Source organism: Varroa jacobsoni, unplaced genomic scaffold (assembly GCF_002532875.2).
Source record: "Varroa jacobsoni isolate VJ856 unplaced genomic scaffold, vjacob_1.0 scaffold_597, whole genome shotgun sequence".
Lineage (NCBI taxonomy): Eukaryota > Metazoa > Arthropoda > Arachnida > Mesostigmata > Varroidae > Varroa > Varroa jacobsoni.
The window spans coordinates 4,015-21,563 of record NW_019213499.1 but is presented as its reverse complement, the minus strand read 5'-3'; the positions used below and the strand labels follow the sequence as shown (position 1 = coordinate 21,563).

The following is a 17,549-nucleotide window of genomic DNA, read 5'->3' as shown; positions in this document are numbered from 1 at the left end:
TTCGCTTCAAGATAGTAATACGCCTATTGTGCGTGTCTACCAAAGTCTAATCTAACAATAAAGTTCAACCTAGGCGTTTAGTGCTCACAGCTAGGGTCTTACAATGATGTCCTAGAAATGTTCTTTTTATTAGACCTAATCAACAAAAACGTTTCACATCGGGATAGATCAGATGCATGCCAGTTCATTGCCATCGGGGGCTTCGAGTGTAAGGGCATTCTGCCCCCATTAAGAAGCGCTGCTAGTGCGATCAATGGCAGTTCGAAAATGAACACTCAAGATACACTGTACTCTATCACCATTACCATCACCGTCTATTAAAGTTCCCTCTCGTTGCTTCATCTTGGAATAAAAGCGGCTGGCGGCTTGTCGAGTTACAATGCCTGGCGGTTTATCCGTAATGGCAAGGCCTAATTTGGAAGTAGATTCCACTCATCAACAAAATACAGTTAAATGATAATGAATTGAGTAGTAATCGAGCGAATACTCAAAACATTAACTGGTGACACACATACGACGATAACCTTCGATGGTCGTTTGTACACTAATGGTACGGTACATGAAATCGAAGAGAATTAATACTGAAATTGTTATTTTTAGGTCTTTGAATCACTATCGTTGTAAGCGAGAAGCTTGTACCGGTCACCATATACGCGAAACACCTCTGTTATAACCTACCATATACGCTACTACTACTATTCACGCTTAGGTGGTCACTGCGATTCGCTCAGATTGATTCCGAATTAGATGATCGAATCAATCATTATGTTATTAGGTTACAGGAATGATTGCTCTATTTACCGCAAAACCTAATTTTCAATTTACTCCAAGGGTTGACCCAGAGACTGGTGATGGTTGCCCTCAATTACCACTTTTCTTATCTACATAATTTACAATACTGTATTACTTAAAAAACTAAAGGTCCCTAACGCTTAAGCCTTAAGAAAATAGAAAGATTGCGGTTTTATATCATTACCTCACTATTTTTTAGGTGAGGATCATTATTATTCCAGATCAACAGCTTATTATACTACCGCTAAAATGGTTAATATGCCTTCCCTCCTCTTTGAATAAAAAAGAGGGGCGACGCCCATTACCTCATGCCTTGAACATGGCTGAATAGTTAGAGCGTACCTGCAACATATATTATTTGACTAACGACGTTTTGTATTCCCGGCAGTGTTGTGTTGACAGAATCACGCTAACAGAAATCCCTGGCCGCGACGGTCGTTGTTTTAGTTTTACGGCTAACCGCGAACTACTCAAAGCTAAGGCGAATCAAAAAATGCCATCCCTGTTTGTTTTCAGTATATGGAGTTTACTATATACAGGAACCCATAACTAATAAGTGTCAGTGACGAAATAAATTCGCTAAATTGTCTTGAAAATTTCATCAATTTAAGCTTACTTGAGAGAGGCTAAGATGATCATCATGGATAAGGCAGATCATGCTTATTATTGAGGACTAGCCTAGTATTATCACACTTGGCAATGGCTTCGTGTTTGGCATATCGTTCAAGGTCTGTAACTATAAGTGCTATCGGCAGAAAAAACCGGCCATCTTAAGTTTTTCCTATCAGCTAATGTACTCTTTTTCCCTTTAACACCACGTCAAATAGTGCTCTGTGGGCTGTATCTTTTTTGCCAGTAATCTGATCGTATTCTAAGCTTATCAGGCAGTTTATCGATTACACCTGCCGTATATGCCTGTAATATGAGGTAGTGCCTGCTGCCTTACGGAACTTTTACATTTCAGCAAATTTGAGCATTAAAGAGCGATAAAGGAGCATTTGCTTCTAAAAAGTTAACCGGACATATCAACATTGAAATATTCACCTCGGGCCGACTAGCAACTGATGCTTAATGACCATTAATTAAAAGGTACAACTCATAATTGACGCAAATAGTTTGAGTACTCCAAAGCTAAAGCTAGATAAGCTAAACACTCACGAACTCCTTCGAATGGGCAAAATACAACATTGAGTTCCTTGATACCGCCGACAAAACGTTGTTAGATCAAACTAAATGATAAAAAAAAATGCATTAATGCAATAAGTTTTTATTTTTGTATGAGTCACTATTCCATTCATTGAATCGATACCGTTGCCGATCACAAATGGAACGGTAGTGTTGGCTAGTTCTACGGCCGAATTACACACCGCGGGGCACTTTTTTGAAGAGTGATGACGACTTGCTTTTCTGTATTATCTATGTGGCATTTAGGTACACATCAGCATGTATATGGATTGGTCGATTTACGGTGACCGTTTCCCATTTCTACTTCTAGATGTTGAGTGCGTTGGCCACCTTGTTTGCGATATCCTCAAACGCTCGGGCGCTTTTGGACCCTTTGCACGCATCCATGAAACTCGTGCCAGCATCGCAGTTAGCGCCGATCTTCGGCTCGATAGGTACGCGACCTGAGAATAGAGCGTAAAGTATACTCAATAATTTCGCAACAATATGGAACCACTATAATTTGGTAAGATTCCACCCACTTAGATACTTCCAGTTTGGCTCGTTCTGTGTACAGCCACTTCCACTGAAAGTCCTTATACTCCTTTGGGGTACAAGATTTGAATGCGTAAATCATTTTCAAAATGTCGGTCATGCAATTTGAAAAAATAAATTGATGTATAGAAAAATCCATTTCTTTTGGTTAATCACGTTCTAAATCATATCGCTTTCATTGATGCTATTAAAGTGCGATTAGATTATTTCCGCATGGGGCAAATACGTATTACAAAAAGTGGCTAAGGAACGTGCCAAGAAACGGAACTTTTGCGATCTCTGCGAGCTTCTCGCCCCCGCCCTGGCTGAATAGAAGACTGCATTCGGTACAGTGAGGGCATACGAAACCGCTCATATTTTCCACGACGCCTACCGTTCGCAGACCCGCCTGTGAACACATGTAACTTCATTATTGTAAATGCAAAGAAATCAATGATCTTCGTTGGTCATGCGCCGTATTAGGTAACTTGAAAACTCCTAAAAAACAAAGCTTTAAATGAAAACAGACCTTCACAACAAATGCATAGCCAGTCCTTGGCAAAGGATGATATAGATGAACAAGCAAGATCATCGTTTGTTTAAATTATTTTTTTAAAAGGTTTTATCTATTATTATTATATTATTTAAATTGGTTAGAACGACGAGTACGCATATGTACACGCGAACGTTATATAACGTTGACATTTACAGCGAGTTAGTGGTGTTCTTCTATTTTATAGAGATATGATAGTTGGGCGAATGATTGCAGGCGACCACCCCAGTCCACGTTCGGGCTTGCCTACCTCACGATTCCCATTGTTAAAAAATCATTATTCAATCGTATTCTGCGGCTACTTCGTACCTGAGCGGAAAACGTCGCCTCTCGTCTCACGTCCGAAACAGCTACATTTTGTGGTGTCGTTACCAGTATAGCTCTGTAGTTGCCATATAATTAATCAAGAGAGTCAGCTTCTATTTAATATTATATATATATATATATATATATATCCTATTCGTATATGAAGACCATAAATACCACTGAATTTTCATTATGCGTCAGACATGTTATGTATAGTTGGTGATGGCTATTTAAATTGTTGCGATTCGCCTATTACTATTATTACCTTTATTAAAATATTCAAGATTAAAAGTCTTCATGGCGCAAACAAGACGTATGAATAAGCTTTGCCTCTACTTACCCAACTTGAAATTTTTTGGCTTGAAGTGCTTCAACAAGCGACATGTGTTCATCCGATGTTCCTGGAGGGGTATCTACCAATAGTATATCAAGCGCGCCCCATTCCACGTCTGATAAAAATTGACCAATCATTGCTGCAGTGTAACGACGACAAATAAAAACATCGTAAATCATTGGTAGAGCAGTACCCTCTCTAGATGTAGCCCTTATTATCAAAAAAGCAATGATTAATTAACTTCAATTTTATATACATTTCGGTCAAATGACTTAGCTACACTGTTCATACACTAGTGTACATGAAGATAGGTCAGTTCAGAATAAATGTACAATTTGATTAGAAAAGAGTATGTTGCGACCTGTCCCCTTCTTGAACAGGAACGCCTCAACGGTGGGTATAGGACCTTAGGCTATAGGTCTAAGTCAACTTAGTTCATGCTCTAATTAAACTAAAACAATCCTTCATTCTTATAGCAGTACTGCTTACCATGTTTTTTCGGTCCACGCCAAACGACTGCATCGTCTTCATTTTTTAGGAGAAATCCAATAGACATTACCTTAATGTTTCGAGTTTCAACTGGTAACCAGCCCTTTTCTCCATACATCACCTGTCAATGTATAATACAGGGATAAGCTTTGTCCATGACCTATCCTTTGTACTAGTACACTACGAAAATTCACCTAAATATTCAAATTTCGGAGAGATGAAGAATTTTTGGTGCGTCAGAATATCTATTATTCTTTACAAATAGTAAATTCATGATAAAGCTTCATTATCATATTCTTATTATAATATTAGCTTTTATGTGTCATACATTTTATTAAAGAGAACAAAAAAAATCAGCAAATTCTGTTGAACACGTAAGCTATATGGATTGTCAATGTGATTCAAGATAACGATAAGAATACTAGACATAATGCGTTTTGCAAACCTCGGCGCCTTTCACTCCAAGCATCCGCGGTACTGAAGGACCACAAAGGTCGACGTCGAGAACGCCAACCTGCTTTCCAGTACGTGCTAGACTTAAGGCCAATTGAACGCATGTGGTGCTCTTTCCAACACCACCCTAAAGCAAGATCAAAGATTAGTTCGGCTCAAAGAGTATCTTGATTATTCCGCTTTTTTTTTGTCTTGTAGAGAGCGTATACTCATAATCATCCCGAGTCGCGAGGTTGAAATCAGTTTGCATTGGCCTTTTTAGCCAGCGATTTAGCTGTCCATTACGCATGATATTGACTAAGGCAAACTTCTAAAGAACTTATTCGCTCAAGTTACTTCGAGTTTTGAGAGGTTTCCTTGGCCTCCAAAAATCTATTTTAGTTTTTCATGACTTTAACTATTCATTTTTAAACTACTTTTGACTAATATTAACTACTATCTATAAGTATTCTACGAACGAATATTCACAAATATCCTTACAAACCGAACGGTACAAAGCTACCATACAACGTACTTTTCAAATCATCATTGCCACAATTGATACACACCTTTCCTGATAGAACAAGCACAACTGACCGTATTTTCGAGCACCCTCCTAACGATTCCACTAAATCTGTACTTACAAAAAAAAACGCACAAAAGAAGCAAAATTAGCCCTATCGAACACTTGATAATACCGCAATGAACATAGGCTAGTTAATAAAGCTCAACTGTGAAACAGTATTTTTTTATTTTTGTACAAGGTCAGTGAGATAAGATTACTCAGAAAAACAAAAGTACATTAATCAAACACTCCGATTTGCCTGACTAGTTTCTTTTTTCGTCTAAATAGTCAACATTCTGAATAATACCCGGGTAATGGGATTCAGTTTTTTCTTTAATGCCTAGTTGTCGAAATATAGGTTGTCTCAGTTTGGTAAACATTTTGCATTTTTCATTAATTTTAAATAGCTTAAATTGACTAAAAAATGATAAACGAATTATGTCTGACATGAAAGTCGTGTGACAAAGCTTGCCCGGCGATACTCCATATGTACCCTGTGGCCTACAGTCGATACATAAGTTATATGTGCAGGTTTTTCACATATGCAGAAAATGGCTAAGCGAAGTGCATTTGCCGAGGAGTAACACAGGGAATACTATGGAGTTGTTCGTTTCCATATGGCGTTAACAGAAATATAAAATCAACCTAGAAGTTTGATTTTTTTTCAGTATGAGCGATTTCAAATTTGGTCTCAGTAGAAAGATTCCATAAAGAAACTCCATTTTTCTTTTTCATACATTGTAGTAAGGTTAATCGTAATCGAGACACCGGAAGTTTTGATTGCACTCTAAAAATGTTGATCTCGATAACAACATAATTATGAAATACATTTGTGTTACCCTAGCATTACTCCGGACATAGGCAACGTGCAAATATTTCGAGTTACTGCTCTAGTTCTTGTTTAAGTAGGTCATGAAAAATCAAAACGAATGTTCGGTTCAGCCACTCTACAGGTAAGCAAGTTCAACTCTCGGTTTTACTAAAAAAGCTTTTTTTTTTCTACTTGGTATACGTTACGGATTACTTTCGTACCACGCACATAGTGGTGGCCAGAAAAGCCAACTGGATAGCATAACAAATTTACGCATATGCGAAGTACGTCGAGCCAATGTTCTGCTCTTTACGCGTCTTACGCACTGTAAGGATGTGACCGAATATCGTCAAAATAAGCTAGTTATTTTATTTAATAAACAACACTTTCCAAACTAAAACTGTGCAATGCTGTACTACGCATAAAGTCTGTATCGAGAAAAACGCAAATTAGGTATCTGGCTTGAGCCCCTCAGCCTGTGCTTTGTACAAGCTGCATGCGGTAGTTACCCAGAGCTGGCGTACACATAATGTGTAAACCCGTAATAAGCGATATCCGTAATTTGACTGCATGAAAACAACACCAAAAGCTGAAATAAAAACACGTTTTTTGCTAATATTTTAATTGAATGCACACACACACACAGAAACACACTCAAACACCCAAAAGCGCTCGAACTTTATTTACGAATGAAACTGAGAGATGTACATGGCTTAATTGGTAGCCTCACATTATCGTCTCTCGGGCGGAAATAAATGGTTCAATTTGACGTGCGGGACATATTGCGATTGCTTCTAACTTTCATTGTCGAATTAGTTGGACAGAGTGCTTCAGACTTCAGACGCGAATCAACTATGCAAGCCGACGCCAGCGAACTTTTGCTCAACGTCTGGTAGAAGCGCCCGCTTCGTTTCCAGACGACCTCCAAGTGGCAAGTTTTCCTATCATTGTCACATTTTACATCTTTTTGGTATCATCTGTCATTTGCTGTTTGTATATCAGTCTGAGCCATATCAGTCTAAGTGCGATATTCTTTTCCGTTTAGGCGCGAGCGCAGTATAAAAACTCCGCTGGATAAATCATTTTTCCGACGAATAAGTAGCTCGCAAGTTATACCGGAAAGTTAGGCATTGATCTAGTTAACTGTGTGTGGTAACGTGTCTTAAGCAAAAACACGGGCTCATTATATATTCTTGTTTAGAGCTAGAGAAAATATGGTTTTATCTTTCTCTTATAACTTCGACTTTCAGTCTTCACCAGTGCGATCTGTAGAAGAAGGTCGTCATTGAGATTTGTTTCAGATAGTTCAACAATATAATTATTTCTAATATATAGTTTAATTATTTAAGCTATAATAAAGGTCCAACAATTAGTAGCGTGCTTCTATCGTCAGGTCTATGCAAAGCGCGTCTACCAATAAGCTAGTAATATATAAACATTTTTCATGTATTCGCTAAACTACCTTTTGCTAAACATTACTTTGTCTTCCGTGTCTTTCTCGTGTTCGGTGCTTTTTTATAGATAGATTATTACGTGTTACGTATTATAAAAAAAACTGACAGGTCTGATATTTCGATAAAATCGTAAGTTACAAGTAACATTTAAGAGATCAATCGAGAGAAACCAGTTCTACTTCAGTGCTTCGCTTCGGCAAAACTACACCAGCTTGGCTAGCTTTTAAGTTTTTGTTTTAATTCTATAAATGTCCTGATATTATTATTCTGAATATGAAGTAACATATGAAATGAAAACGACGTAACACTCGAAACATATTCATATTGTTATTATGCACTTTTTTTCATTGAGAAGCTCACTCAGCTATTATTATTGGTAAAAAAGAATGTACCGTTAGTAGCGAAAGGGACGTAAAGTCTCTATAAAATAATTCCCTATGGTTTTTTTCTAATATTACGATTGTTAACTTTTTTTCGCAGCTGTAGTGGAAAGTCACATTTATTATTTACTCAGTATATTAATGCTTCCTGCCTAATACGAATTCACGGTTTGTGCCTGTCACTGAAAATAGTACTTTGGCGTAATGAAAATTATTTTTTTCAGTATCCAAAAAAATGTTAAAAAAAATGCCCGATTTTCCTATCTATTATAATCGGTGGTGCCTTTATTCAGCCCTGTCTTACTGTATATGGGCGCGGCATTGCGATCATGACATGAAAAATGGCTGGAGTTAAAAAGCTATGGACAAAAAATTCTAGCTATGACAAATACCGGCTATCGTATAAATACCATAGAATATCTTTACGAGTAGCTATGAAATAATACAACTCGTGTTTTACAGATAAATATTCGAATTCTGTGCAACTATTCAAGTCATCGATTTAGTCACATTCCAATAACGCTCGTGCGGACTTCGAGATATTTTCTTTTATTTTCTTTCGTGTCATATATATATATATATATATATATATATATATATATATACACTGCCTAACTAAATTATATTCGTCTAGAATGGGCTGGTGCTTTGGTCTACTTTTGTAACTACAATTTTTTTATGAAGACTAAATCAAACGCTTCCTCCGCTTCTTTACGACAAACATGATTGATTGACTGACTCAAGATATTTATTGAATCGATCTTTTTGCTTTCAGCCCAGGCGAGCTATAAGCAAATTCACAAATTGGTGAGCTTATGCACCAACATTTTTTAGCTTCAAAAACGAACGGATCTACTGTAAATGTTTGTATACTAAAAACCACGGGTTGCTTCATCAAGGAGCGATGTGCTGAACTATCGCCACGAGTTCGGCTTTTAGATAATCACACATGGACGGCGCGTCTGTCACGATGCAATTAAGCACCACGGCGGGATATAGCTTAAGGTCCAATAAGGTCTCGTCACACGACATTAAAGCATTCGCGCCATTTTTAAGCACGATATGGGAGTTGGCCAACGAATCGAGTAGGCACTCCCTAAGAAACTTGATCACTTCAGACAGCTTGTCGGCGACCTCAAAAGTACCCTGCAGAATGAGACCGTTCGGTAGACGGATTCGGATACAGGTATACTTATACGACAAACTCTCACGTCTGGCATCCCGATCGCGCATAGCTTTTGTCCGTAGCTGGGTTCTAAGTTCAACGTCTCTAGTTCTTGCAGCCTGTTCGCGTGCCAACTCATCCGGTGTCAACGAAAAGAAGTCATCCGAAACAGACAAGCCCTCCGAGGTATTTGAGGGTTTCAAGACTCGTAGATTTCGATCCAGCACAATCTCCATCGGCTCCGCACTAACAAGGGCATCCCGTAACGCCGGTAAAAGGTCAAGGTCTGCCGATTCTTTAAGAATGAGGTAGTCTTCGCCATCATCAAGCGTCTGCTTAACAAACCCAGCTGCTTGAAGAAATTCCATTGCTCCAGCAATTGGTCTTACAGCTTCCATAAGTATTTTATTAGCAAACTTGATCTTACGGAACTTGACGTTGTCCGGGTGTTCAATAATATTACCCAGAATTAAGCAGAGTTTTTCAATACAATGCTGAACCTTAGCTTCTCCCTTGTCATCATTGCAGGTAACGATTATGAGGGCAGCTGAGAGTCCTCGCTCCTCTTCTAGCTGTTCCATGAGGAACTTCTTCATTTCGTCACGAAGTTCCTTCTTCGGCAATGCCTAAAAAAACGACATGTTCGATTAGTTATTTTGAATATGTAGTGTAACCGTGTATTGAACGCGTTTTTTATAATATAATGCGTAATTATTTTTCCAATGCTGAGCATTTATTGCGTCAGCCATCAGATGACACTGTTGCTAGCCTCTTCACGATTTCTCTCGATCAACCATGATTTACACGATCAATATCATCAAAGCACTACATAATTCGAAATAAATTATACGCAGTATATATATATATATATATATATAAGCCCTCTTTTTGACAATGATTGCATGACCACATACCTGTGACCCTATCATAGGACAACGAAAGAGTAAACCTTCAGATCCATCTTTTGTCAGCTGGGGAGGCACCTCCTTATGCTGATGCAACACTTGTTGCCTTAGCTGTTCGTTTTTCGCAGCGGTTTCGGATTGTTGTTGCTTTTCGAGCTCAAGTTCTTTAAGAGCTTGAGCGCGAATTGCCGACAGCGAGAAGTTTACATCTTTTTGTGCATTTAGCCTAGCGAGGGCTGCAGCCCCAGCGCGGGCAGCCGTTTCAGAAACTTGGGCATTTAGCTCAGAAGATACACTGCCATGGATGTTGGATCCTGAGGCCGCGGAGACACCGCCTGTTCTTGATCCGGAACCCTACCGATGAGAAAAACAAACGTTAGCTTTACAGATCTTCAAATAACATCCAATGTAAAATATGCTAGCTGATGTAAGGTACTAACGCGTTGATATAAATGGTCAATGGCATATGAACGCAAAGCATATCAACGTCGATTTAGTTTTCTGTTAGAAAGGTTAGTTCCCGTAATTGGAAGTCATAAGCACATAAGTTGCACTATCATAGAAAACTGTTGACAACGACGGTCTTATCTCGAAACGGCTCAAGCGATGAGCCTCGTTTCGACAGATCAGCGAATTTGCTTCCGAGAATTCCCTTCATGTTACTAATAACAACGTATTACACAAAGGCTTAACGTACATGCAAAAATTGCCATTGTTTTATGTTATAGAAAAAAAAAATGCAGTAAGGCCTAGATTTGTTTTTGTAGTCAAGACATTTTAACGAACTGAGGCGTAACAATGAGAACTGAACACAGCTAAAACAGATACGCTACTGCTTAAAAAAGCTAGCTATCTACTCACCGATACCGAAGATTCCTCTGAAAGCTTATGGCCAGGTCCAGCTTTTCTGAATTGTTTTTCAATTTTCTTCTTTTGGAAAAACTTGCGAATTTTATCTGCCATTGCGACCGGGAAGTCTATAGCCTCTTAATTGTACACACTCCCAATTCTCAACGCCACCTCTTCGCCACGAAAAAGTCCGGTAGATTTAGAATAAAATCAACATACATATGTGAATATATAAACACGGTATTGTGGCTGATTACTACGAAATCGCTTAGCGATCGTTTGCGTCCGCTTTACAAATTCGACTCTTTCACCCTGGACAACATTCTTGCGGTGAATTCATATTTTCCTCACGACGACAACAATAATACAGCCGCAGACAGCACCGCTGACGCCAGTATTATTCGCGTATACGGCAAGACGCTTCCGTCCCAAGGAACAAATACACACGTCTTCAAACGACGGCAGCGTTCTCTCTTACTGCGAATGTTTTGCAGTACAAATGAGACAAGCCCCGTCTATCACTAACAAATAGCAGGGACGTTCTGACGCAGTCAACGAAAGAGTAGAGATAGACAGTGTGCGCGACAGACAACACGACAAAAGAGTCAACCCAATAGAATAGTCACGAGTTAAGGACGCTCTTCGTTGAGCTACAGACGAACGTACCGGTAGCCAGCTGTACTAGGCACAGCAATCTTCACATCAGTAGTTCCACTGAAATTATGTCAACAACAAGTCTCCGCACGCAAAATAATGCGCTGTCATACTGGCTAGCTTTGAACAATGAATCCGGGCGCGACTTGCGTCTTCGAACGTAGCTGCAACGACAGCATCAGGAATAGTAGTTGTCTGCGTTGTGTCACATGCCACACTGCTTCATTTAATTGTCGTCTTCAGTTCCCTCCTTTATTTCTTCCCGAGCGAAGCTACTGTATAGTGTACACAGCAGCGTATGCTGTAGAGGCGACGACCAGCTGCTGGCAGCTGTTGGCTTGATACAAGGATTCTATCGCGAAACGGCCGCTGCTTCGTGAGCCTCCTCGTATAGCGGAAGGCTTCATACGGACAGAGAGACAGACAGGCAGACGGACGGACGGAATTAAACGCAAACATTCACGGCGATACAGACACCCGTTGAACATGGTTAATTCGCAAAACCATGCTGGATAAGCGCAAAATATGAGCCCTCTTTGATTACGGACATATCTCATAAAACAGTAATTTTCTATTATCCGAATGTACAGGCGATCACAGCGATAGTCGCAGTAGCACAGTAGACTGGGTCGCAACGCTATTACTAATATTAGTGTTAAGAAAAACACTTGAGCTATACCTACATAAATCTGCGATGGTGGCACTGTACGTGAGATGATTTCGAAATTCTGCCGGCGATCGTAAGAAGCGCGGCAGCTTCACCCAGGTAAACAGTAACGAGGTATAGCAAACAACGCAATATATAAAATGACAGTTCACGACTCCGCTATACTCGTTTGCATCTTCACCTGAATCTTTGAAGCTATAGGGACAAGAAATGATGTGCGCAATTTTAGTCTGTTTCTGTGTATTGTACTGATCTTTGTGCTTAATGACTATAGTGATTTTTGACCATGCTTAACGAACTAATCCACGCCTATTGTCACATAACTAAACAATTTGTCATTCTTGTAACAACCTCATACTATACGTCTTTATTCGATATAAAGTGCACCTCGCTACCCCGTTTCCGTGCGTTGGCAGTGAGGCCAACTCTGCTGGTTATACAGAGCCACTTCTTATACCGTGCGTTTATGCTAGCACATGTTGTGCGGACTAATTGCCAGTACTCTGACCTAATACTCCGAAACTAAAGTAAACACCGATTTGGTAGCAGCCGGCATCGTGGCTTGCGCTACCATTCTGACATGTATATAGGATCGAAACTATTGCCAGTTTGATAAATTTTTGTTTTAAACGATTATGCATTTAGCCTTAGAAAATACACGACCAACTAGAAGATCACCTGACAAAAAGCGGTTCTCATATAAATAGGTAAAATAATCGAGCACTGGCAGCTGTTGGTAGCAAATATGATATCAATAGCGCTGCGAAAATTGAACAAGCTCAATAAACTTGCAGTTTCCAGAATAATACTGATCACATGCACACGAAATAATATTGTTGTTCCATTAGGCCGTCAAGGTTGAAGGAACTTACCTGCCTCTGACATAATTAACTGATGATACAATTTTCTTATTATTGAAGTCCGATAGCAAAAGGGAACGGCTGAATGAAGGTATCTCTCTTACGAAAACTGCGACAATATATACTCAAATCCGCGCATAGAAGCCTCGCTGCGTAAAGAAGCATTTGCGGATTGCTAGCGTATATTGCCTTTGACATAACTTGAAACGCCTAATTGGAAAGAAACCCAACTGAGTGACCTGTACCTAAAATCATACGCAAGACAACGTCAGTTCTATCTGTAATAAATGGCTAATGTTGAATACCATAATTGTCTTACCGGTTCGGCTATTTTTTGAATGTTGCCCTATGTATGTATGTACATAGTCTACAGCAAATGACAGGTAGTTGACTAAGAAAGCCTTGAGTTAGTACAAAGTTGTATCACCCGACAAGGTAGTTCATCTTTTATCACATTTAGTAACCAATGGGAAACAGCATTAGCCAAATGCCACGTTTTTCAAGTAGCATTTGCATATAGAATACATATATTCTAGATTCTAGACCATCGACATGATAAAATATTGAAAGGAAAACGCATAATGCAATTTTTCATTTATAACGTAAGCAAAAAGTTGCCAGTTTCTCAGATATTACTCTAGAACCCTAATCAATAAGCTGAATATACTTAGATTCGATTTGAAATGTTTGTCCATCCTGAGTCTTACGTTTTGGTTGACTCGAAATTTTTCAAAAGGCTTGAGCAATACTCTCACATACGAACACTAAATGTTTCAAATTTTGTGTTCAGTTCGACCGTTAGACATTCCATCCGACCAACACATTAAGCGGATACTCCAAGGATAGTCCTGTTTCGTGTAGGTCCAGTGAGGACTACGTCCGGCCAGTTGGTCTTAGATCTGCCGATATCATTATCCGTTAATTTCCATTCATCGCTTAATCGCAGTTTGCAAGTAATCAGGCTTAGTTTACTCAAAATTGATAACTTATCTCTATGTAACGCGCCAATATCGTTTCTTCTGTATTCCCAAGTGAGGCTTCTCTGTCCGACTGTGAGCACTCAGCTGTTTAGAAGCGGCGCGCGTTGCCTGTTCGTTCGTTGATGATGAACGCAGCGTTCTGTAAACGTTGAGCACAGCTGGCTTCTGTTGTCGATTTAATGATATATTACTCTGTGAGAACGATGTAATTAAAAAACATAATTGTTCGTTTTGTATATGTGTATATAGAATGTGTGGACTAACTATATAGATGCGTAAAGGATTTCCCAGTTGTCCGTGAAAAAATCCGCACTATCAGAATTGATAAAAAATTACCTCAGTGAGGTGTCATCAAAACGTATTTTCTTTATGAAATATACTTTTCATGCTATAAAACGTTTGCCGACTGAATACGACAGCATATGATTGATGAAACGTGCAAAACACCATAACAGGATCTGCAGATTCGTCAGTGTTTCCTCAGTGAGCAAATCTAACGAGGTCAGAAGATCAAAAGGCCTCAAAGAACATATGCATTAGGTAGACTTTGCACAACAGCCCGCTTAAACCCGATTTTTGTGGCTTCTAAGCAAGACTAGCCTCAGCGTTGGTATACGTAGCAGCTCATCTTGAGAACCCAGTTGTTATAAGAGGACGCTGACTTTTGGATTATTTATTAAAGTGCACATTTATATCATCGTTTTTTTTGGTTTACACTAACCTAATTGTTCACTTATGCGCATTTGTGTAACTAAATATTTATGAGAAGTCCTCACTTGGATATTCTAAGCTTCTTTTTGTGAGCATATTGTGAGAGCGCCTGAATGAATTGTGGTATTCACTTTACGATGATAACGACATGATGACATAATGTAAAGGATTAAGCCCTAACCGGATACAACAAACTTAACAAAAATAAATTATAAAAGCCACAAAAGTCGACCTGAGTTTGTCTGATTACAAAAAATAATTGCTCTAGAAATATGAACTAATTTCTGGAATAGTAGAAAAAAAACACAGTTTGCAGTAACAGAAGATCTAATGCATCTTTAAGTATATAAGTGCGAAATTTGTTTTTTCGACCTCGTCGAACAGCTACATATCGAGTAATTATTATTTACGCAAAAAAAAAGCTGTACCCCTTCAGTATCCAAGGTCACGCAGTAGGATTATTGATAAGTCTGTCTCTACACGATAATTACTCAATATTAGGTTGCATGATAAATTAAAGATATTCTAGGTTAAGTTGGTCATACCGAGCCAACAACTGAACTTCAGTTTAGCGTGCGCTAAGTGATGTTTCTAGTGGGCAGCCTTTGCTAAAACAAAACAAGAGTACTCATTATCGAAGTTTTGGGAGTACGGATTTTGCAAGCTAATTCAGCTACTGAAAAAAACAGCAATTACTAATTATTACAGTAAAACAGTTGACATTTGAATAAAAGTGTGGTATACTTATCTTCGTCTGCCGTCTTTCAGGTGTCCGCGTCAATCTCGTTTATTATCCACTGGACCTGTTTTCATTTGTTATAGGCAAAATGTAGTTTAACTATTATCGATAAATACAGGCTTATTTAATAGATTTCTGTCTGGTTTGACACAATTTCCATAGAAGTACTTTAGGGCATTCTACACAATACGTGATTACTCACTCAGACATCACTTAAGGATAATAATAATAATAATAATAACAACAACAATCGATAACGATCGGCTATCAACGAAGACAGGCTTCCAACCTGAATCTGACAGAAAACTAAACAAGGCCTGCAGTTATTTTACCTAGGACTCAGAAACCACATTCATGTGAAAAGCTTCTGCGTAAGATCAAAGAGCGAGTCGCTTAGCATCGCACTGCGTGTCATTGATTATATCTATATATATGAATATGTACAGTCGCACGTAGGCAAATGTGAAAGCTTTTCCTTCCCCATCCTCGCCATTTTGTCATACAGCATGTCCCACAAGAAGCGCTTCCAGGTCATTGCTGGAAACTGCGGTCACTACAATTGCAATTGTCGTCCGCACACGAACCAACCGGCTAGCGCAATTCTTCCAACATTAACGAGCACCCACCATGGTGTCTACGCCATACACAACATGATGCCACCAGTTCAAGTTCAAGCTAACAATTTGCCAACGCATAGCGGCTGTCGGGTGCCACAAGGTGCCATGGTGCCATTTAGTGTAGGGATGCGCCCAGCCTCCGGCACCAACTCGGATCCCAGTCAAACGCAGCTGTCTCAGACGTCTATCCTCAATCCGCCTCTATCCAGATCATTTGGCTGTGCAGGTTCGAGTACAAACAGCCGCGGTGGGCTTTACAATTCATTCGTGGGTTACAACAGCATGCGTCGCGTCGCGCAGCCGTTGGTCTGTAGCCAGGACTACCCGATGGTACGTAACAACAGCATTAGTAGCAGCCTTGGAATATACCAGAAATCCCATGACAACAGAGAAGCGGCAAATAGCATGGGAGGACCACCGTTACCGCAGTGCCAAGGATATCATAACAAGTTGGCGAACACCGCTGAAAATAGGAGGAGTCCACAGTCGCGGCCTGTGCTCATCCTATGGGACGTGGAGAACGTACAAGTGCCCAGAGACGTGCCTGTTACTCATGCTGTGTACGCGGTTCGAACGTACGTCCAACATGCTCTTAACGGCAACTCGTGGTTTGAAACGGATTTCGCCGTCGCTTGTGATGTGTTTCGTCACCCCACCAAGCGAGTGGCAGAAATGAATGATGCTCAGGTGAGGATGAAAGGAAACAAGGTTGTTAATGAAATATAGGTTATATACGGCGCCGAGGATGAGAAGATAAAAGTAGGCACTTTTAGAAACAGGGGGCTAGCAATGATTGAGACAACAGTAGCAGTACACTGAAAAAACGTGGACGTACAGGTGAAACGGAAACAGAAGGAAACATGTTTGTACTTATGATTATCATTGTTATTGGGTGCAGTTACTATTTTAGAATGATGGTGTCATAGCACCGACCGTTTAGTCGATTAACTGTCCACACTGGGCACCTTCACTATTCATTGACGTTTCCCGGCAGTTTTTAATGCTTCTGGGGTTATATTTAAGCATAATATAGGCCCCAGGGATAACTATTTAAACTATTTAAATAATAACTATTTAAAGTAAAACCGTCCAATAATTAAGTTGGGATGGCTAAATGATAACGAGCCAACACCGCCCACAGAAGAAGATTTTTTAATCTGTATTGTAACTGAGTTGACAATTGTGTGCTTTAGCTTGATTAAGTCCTGGATTTTTTTTGTAATTTTAATGAAAAGAACACCACCGAAACTACTAATAACAATTCTTTATACTTTTCCTAGTATGATAGCTACCAATAGTTATTAATGCATAGCTGTTAGTAAGATTATGTACTCAACTGGTTCCTCAAAGCACAACAAACCAATTGTGAAAATCCTAAACCTTAAATTATATTTAAATTTTTGCTTATAGATAACTGTGATCCATGTCAACTCGATGTCAAAAAATGCTGCTGATATGAAGCTGAAGTCCTATATGCATAAGTTTGCGACAATGTTTAGGTAAGGAGGCTTGGAGCCAATTGAAAATAGTACTTTAGACTATGATGTTTAATTTTACGCTTTACTATTGTAAACCGAAATTATATTCG

At 39.3% G+C, this 17,549-nt stretch overlaps 3 protein-coding genes across 4 annotated transcripts in view; 1 reads left to right on the top strand and 2 right to left on the bottom strand.

The window, feature by feature from the left end:
- Nucleotides 1-2,043: 2,043 nt before the first annotated feature.
- Nubp2 (NUBP iron-sulfur cluster assembly factor 2) lies at nucleotides 2,044-13,042 on the bottom strand. 2 transcript variants are annotated; one of them, XM_022835639.2, is made up of 8 exons: nucleotides 12,927-13,042; nucleotides 5,174-5,238; nucleotides 4,618-4,752; nucleotides 4,173-4,293; nucleotides 3,690-3,822; nucleotides 3,353-3,425; nucleotides 2,767-2,899; nucleotides 2,044-2,420 (listed from the first exon to the last, which is right to left on the bottom strand). In XM_022835639.2, exons 1-8 carry the CDS (start codon nucleotides 12,937-12,939, stop codon nucleotides 2,284-2,286), a joined length of 810 nt encoding a protein of 269 aa, XP_022691374.1. In that variant the 5' UTR covers nucleotides 12,940-13,042; the 3' UTR covers nucleotides 2,044-2,283. The 2 variants fall into 2 exon arrangements, with proteins under 2 accessions (XP_022691374.1, XP_022691373.1); XM_022835638.2 differs by having other exon boundaries at nucleotides 2,780-2,899.
- Nucleotides 6,622-10,903, bottom strand: Gint3 (GDI interacting protein 3). The gene is made up of 3 exons (XM_086968852.1): nucleotides 10,746-10,903; nucleotides 9,894-10,238; nucleotides 6,622-9,605 (listed from the first exon to the last, which is right to left on the bottom strand). Exons 1-3 carry the CDS (start codon nucleotides 10,845-10,847, stop codon nucleotides 8,709-8,711), a joined length of 1,344 nt encoding a protein of 447 aa, XP_086824978.1. The 5' UTR covers nucleotides 10,848-10,903; the 3' UTR covers nucleotides 6,622-8,708.
- An 838-nt stretch (nucleotides 13,043-13,880) lies between the features above and the next one.
- LOC111261823 (uncharacterized) overlaps nucleotides 13,881-17,549 on the top strand; it is a 7,411-nt gene continuing 3,742 nt past the window's right edge. Inside the window, exons 1-3 of the mRNA XM_022835641.2 lie at nucleotides 13,881-14,395; nucleotides 15,374-16,648; nucleotides 17,372-17,460. Of these exons, the coding sequence (XP_022691376.1) occupies nucleotides 15,851-16,648; nucleotides 17,372-17,460 (887 nt within the window). The 5' untranslated portion in view covers nucleotides 13,881-14,395; nucleotides 15,374-15,850. The remainder of the gene's footprint in view (nucleotides 14,396-15,373; nucleotides 16,649-17,371; nucleotides 17,461-17,549) is intronic.